A 3,819-nucleotide genomic window follows, 5' to 3' on the forward strand; every position below is an offset into this window, starting at 1 on the left:
GGCCACTGCCCATCGCCGCCGCTGGTGGATGGCCTGCACGGCCGTGCTGGAGAACCTCCTCTTCTCGGCAGTCCTCCTGGGCTGGGGCTCGCTGCTCATCATGCTCAAGTCGGAGGGCTTTTACTCCTACCTGTGTACCAAGCCAGGTGAGACAGGCGCCTGGGGCTGCGGGGGGCTCCTGGAGCCGGGGCTTTGGGAGGGGGCGGGATGGGGGTGAAGACCTCGCATGCCACAGCACTGCATTGCCCAGTGCCGCTCCGGTATCCAAAGGCCCATCTGATCCTCACCCAGCCCTGCCGGGTACTTGTCATTGCCCCTGTTTTGTGGATGAAGACATCGAGGTTCAGAGCCATCTTCTGTCTTGCGCAAGGCCACAGAGCCTGGGCCTGCCATCCACCCAGAGCCCCACCTGCTGTCCAGGGTGTTCCTTCCACCCCCTAGGAACATTGCTGGACTCCTCTCCTCTCCTCCCCGCTCCTGGAACATAGCTTGGCTGGTAGTAAACATGTTGCTCTCTGCTTGTGAGAAAGAGGAACTCCTGATTTAGGGGCGGGGGTGCAGCAGGAGAGGAAGTGGCCTTGCCTCCAGCCCAGGGAGGGTTCATCTAGAATCTAGACGTTCCTCAGGCCGTTGTGGAGTCTCCTAAGTGCTTGCTGGACACAATTTCTTGTCTATTTTTGCTGCCTTGTGATTCTCCAAAGGGCATTTCCCGACACGGGCTCTGAGGACATCTCCGTGGCTTTCCAACCCCGTGAGGATGAAGGGGAAGAGGAGAAGGGAACGTTTATGAAAGTGATGCTAGGCGTGTCCTCTCCTCTTTGCCTCGCCACTGGAATTGCCGAAGGCAGGCTGAGGATGCTTCTCTGCATGACGTCTGCACCATCCAACACGCACACACCTTCACACCTTCATACCTTGTTGGAGGATCATGATTACTACAGGGCAGTAGGTTCAGCCCCACAGGAGGGCCACAGCAGCCCCCAGCCTCTAGCTTCCTACCCTCCTTCCTAGGCAACCGTAACAGGCAATGTTTCCCTCTGTCTTCTCCTTGATCCTAACGGTAACTGATAATAGCTGAGCTCACATAATCTCTCTCGCCAGTGCTCCAGTGCCCATAGATGGAGGTAGCCCAGGTTTGACTTCCTGAGTCCCCAGCAGCAGGCCTTTTCTTTCTAGAGCTCTTTGCAGGAAGAGAAAGCTTTGGACCAGCTCATGCTGGGTGTAATCCTTTGTGGAAGCCTCCCTGTTTCCCTTCTCTGATCTGCCCCGGAGATTCCTGTGTGTCCCAGTCTCTAGGGAGGGAGGCTTAGCTGGAGAGGTTCAGGGCAGGAGAAAGCAGGAGAATGCAGAGGCCGCGGGGAGAGGACAGAAAGTATATCATTAATAACTAACCTTTAGCCTTTAGCCACTCAAAAATATTTCCTAACAGCCTAAGGGTTCTTGGCAGGCCTTTCCCCACATCAGCAAGAAATCTTGGGAGTTGGGAAGAGTCAGACCTTGTTCCCTGAACAAGCTTTCTGCTATGCCCAAGAGATGTTAGGAGATTAATGCCAGTCCCGGAAAGGTACAGGTTGGAGTGTTTGCTGCTGCTTCTCCTTTCCTCTCCTCCCTTAGAGATCGTGACCCTCCCTGCTTCCCTCTCTTGTGGGCTCTTTCAGGCTGGACACACGGTTTTAAAAAAAAAAAAAAAAAGCAGGGAAAAAAGTCATCATCCCCAGATAAAGCTTTTTTTTTTTTGAGTGGCGTCTGGCTCTTTCGCCCAGGCTGGAGTGCAGTGGCGCAATCTCGGCTCACTGCAGGCTCTGCCTCCCAGGTTCACGCCATTCTCCTGTCTCAGCCTCCCGAGTAGCTGGGACTACAGGGGCCTGCCACCTCACCCGGCTAATTTTTTTTGTATTTTTAGTAGAGACGGGGTTTCACCGTGTTCGCCAGGATGGTCCTTGATCTCTTGACCTCGTGATCCACCCGCCTCAGCCTCCCAAAGTGCTGGGATTACAGGCTTGAGCCACCACACCTGGCCTCAGAGAAAAGCTTTTAGTGTCTCACCCAGACCACAGAACTGTTGTGGGCAGGTGTTTTTTTTTTTTTTTTTCACCCACCATGGTGTCGGGAAGGTCAGATTCTAGGTGGTTTTTTTTTTTTTTTTCATAGACTGTCCACGGATTTAATTGATAGTGTGGTTTTGGCAGAATTGGGTCTGGTCCCTTCATTCCTGCCTCAACCTTGGCTTCTTCCTCTGTCTAAGTGGGAGGAGTCCCAGTGACTGTGCCAGTGTGGTGCTGAGTCGGTGTTTTAAGCCCTGGGGAGACTTGACAAGTTGCTCCTCTAAACCAAAGTGAAGGTGAAGGGTCAGGATTGTGGGTTGAACATCAACTTCTTATCCATGCTTTTGCTCCTGCTTCTAATTTTGGTTTTTCTGATTATCTGGCAAACCTGCTGAGCCCGCGTCCCGGGCGGGAAGCCTGCTGATTGCACACAGCTTATCTCTCTGGCCGCACTGCTCCTTGATTCTTGGAGTCCGCATAACCAGTTTTCTTTCAGGCCAGAAATCTCCACACGTCGCTTGTCTGGGAGTGCCTGGTGAAGTTAGGGTGAAGGTTTCGGCTTCGGTCTGATATTTTCAAACTTGGTGCATGGCTGAATTGCAGAGAAGCAGTGAGGCCATTTTTTGAATGTGTTGAATTAGACTTGTGAAAGGCTGAGCCGTGTCCGGCTGATGAGATGCAAATTTCTCAGCTTCGTGTCGCTCTAGGACGATGCTTTGGTTTGTTCTCTAAAGAAAATTTGCCTGAACCTGTTGAAAGGTTCTTAGAACTCTTTCTCGGGACTCCAGCCAGAATCTGGCCACAGACGTGGTGTTGGGTTCCAGCCTGGGGAGATGGCAGGGGGAAGGAAACGGCTCATTTCTCGGCTGCCCCTCAGCTTGTTCTTCCTTGCCTGCTGGGAGAGGTGGCAGGCTGGATTTGGGGACCTGGGTGCCGGAAGTTGGTGATGGGTTTTGCACAATATCCTCCAGGTGTTGGCTGCCGGATGCCTCCCTCGTCCCCCTGGTGAGGGCAGGAGACCAATTGGGTGTTCAGTCCGAGAAGCACGGGGCTTCCCAGAGCTGTGTCCTCTTGGCCTCTGGGATGGCAGTGTGACCACCCACGCCTGGGCTCTTTCTTCATGTTCTCTGTTATCCAGTAGCCCCCACTTCAACAGGGTCAGGGTCAGCTTGGGGGGCTGCGGCTACCTGTGGATGGTTTTCTTTATTTGAGACAGGGTCTTGCTCTGTTGCCCAAGCCGGAATGTAGTGGTGTGATCACAGCTCACTGCAGCCTTAACTCCTGGGCTCAAGCAATCCTCCCACCTCAGCCTCCTGAGTAGCTGGGACTACAAGTGTGCGCCACCCTACTCAGGTAATTTTTGTATTTTTTTGTAGAGATAGGGTCTCGCCATGTTGCCTAGGCTGATCTCAAACTCCTGGGCTCAAGTGATCCTCCTGCCTCAGCCTTCCAAAGTGCTGAGCCTACATGCGTGAGCCATCATACCCAGTTAGATTTTTGTTTTTGTTTCTGGGACTACAGGTGCCCACCACCATGCCCAGCTAATTTTTGTATTTTTAGTAGAGATGGGGTTTTACCATATTGACCAGGCTGGTCTCGGACTCCTGACCTCAGGTGATCCACTCACCTCGGCCTCCCAAAGTGCTGGGATGACAGGTGTGAACCACCATGCCCAGCCCTGGTTAGTTTTTTATTTATTTATTATTATTATTATTATTTTTTTTTTTTTGAGACGGAGTCTCGCTGGGTCGCCCAGGCTGGAGTGCAGTGGCCG

The 3,819-nt window shown here is 52.8% G+C and overlaps 1 protein-coding gene across 1 annotated transcript in view; it reads left to right on the forward strand.

Moving 5' to 3' along the window:
* Nucleotides 1–6: 6 nt before the first annotated feature.
* Nucleotides 7–3,819, forward strand: part of LOC105544711 (large neutral amino acids transporter small subunit 4-like) — a 12,536-nt gene continuing 8,723 nt past the window's right edge. The window contains exon 1 of the mRNA XM_011987286.1: nt 7–146. Coding sequence (XP_011842676.1) covers nt 29–146 — 118 coding nt within the window. The 5' untranslated portion in view covers nt 7–28. The remainder of the gene's footprint in view (nt 147–3,819) is intronic.

Source organism: Mandrillus leucophaeus, unplaced genomic scaffold, assembly GCF_000951045.1.
Source record: "Mandrillus leucophaeus isolate KB7577 unplaced genomic scaffold, Mleu.le_1.0 Scaffold306, whole genome shotgun sequence".
Lineage (NCBI taxonomy): Eukaryota > Metazoa > Chordata > Mammalia > Primates > Cercopithecidae > Mandrillus > Mandrillus leucophaeus.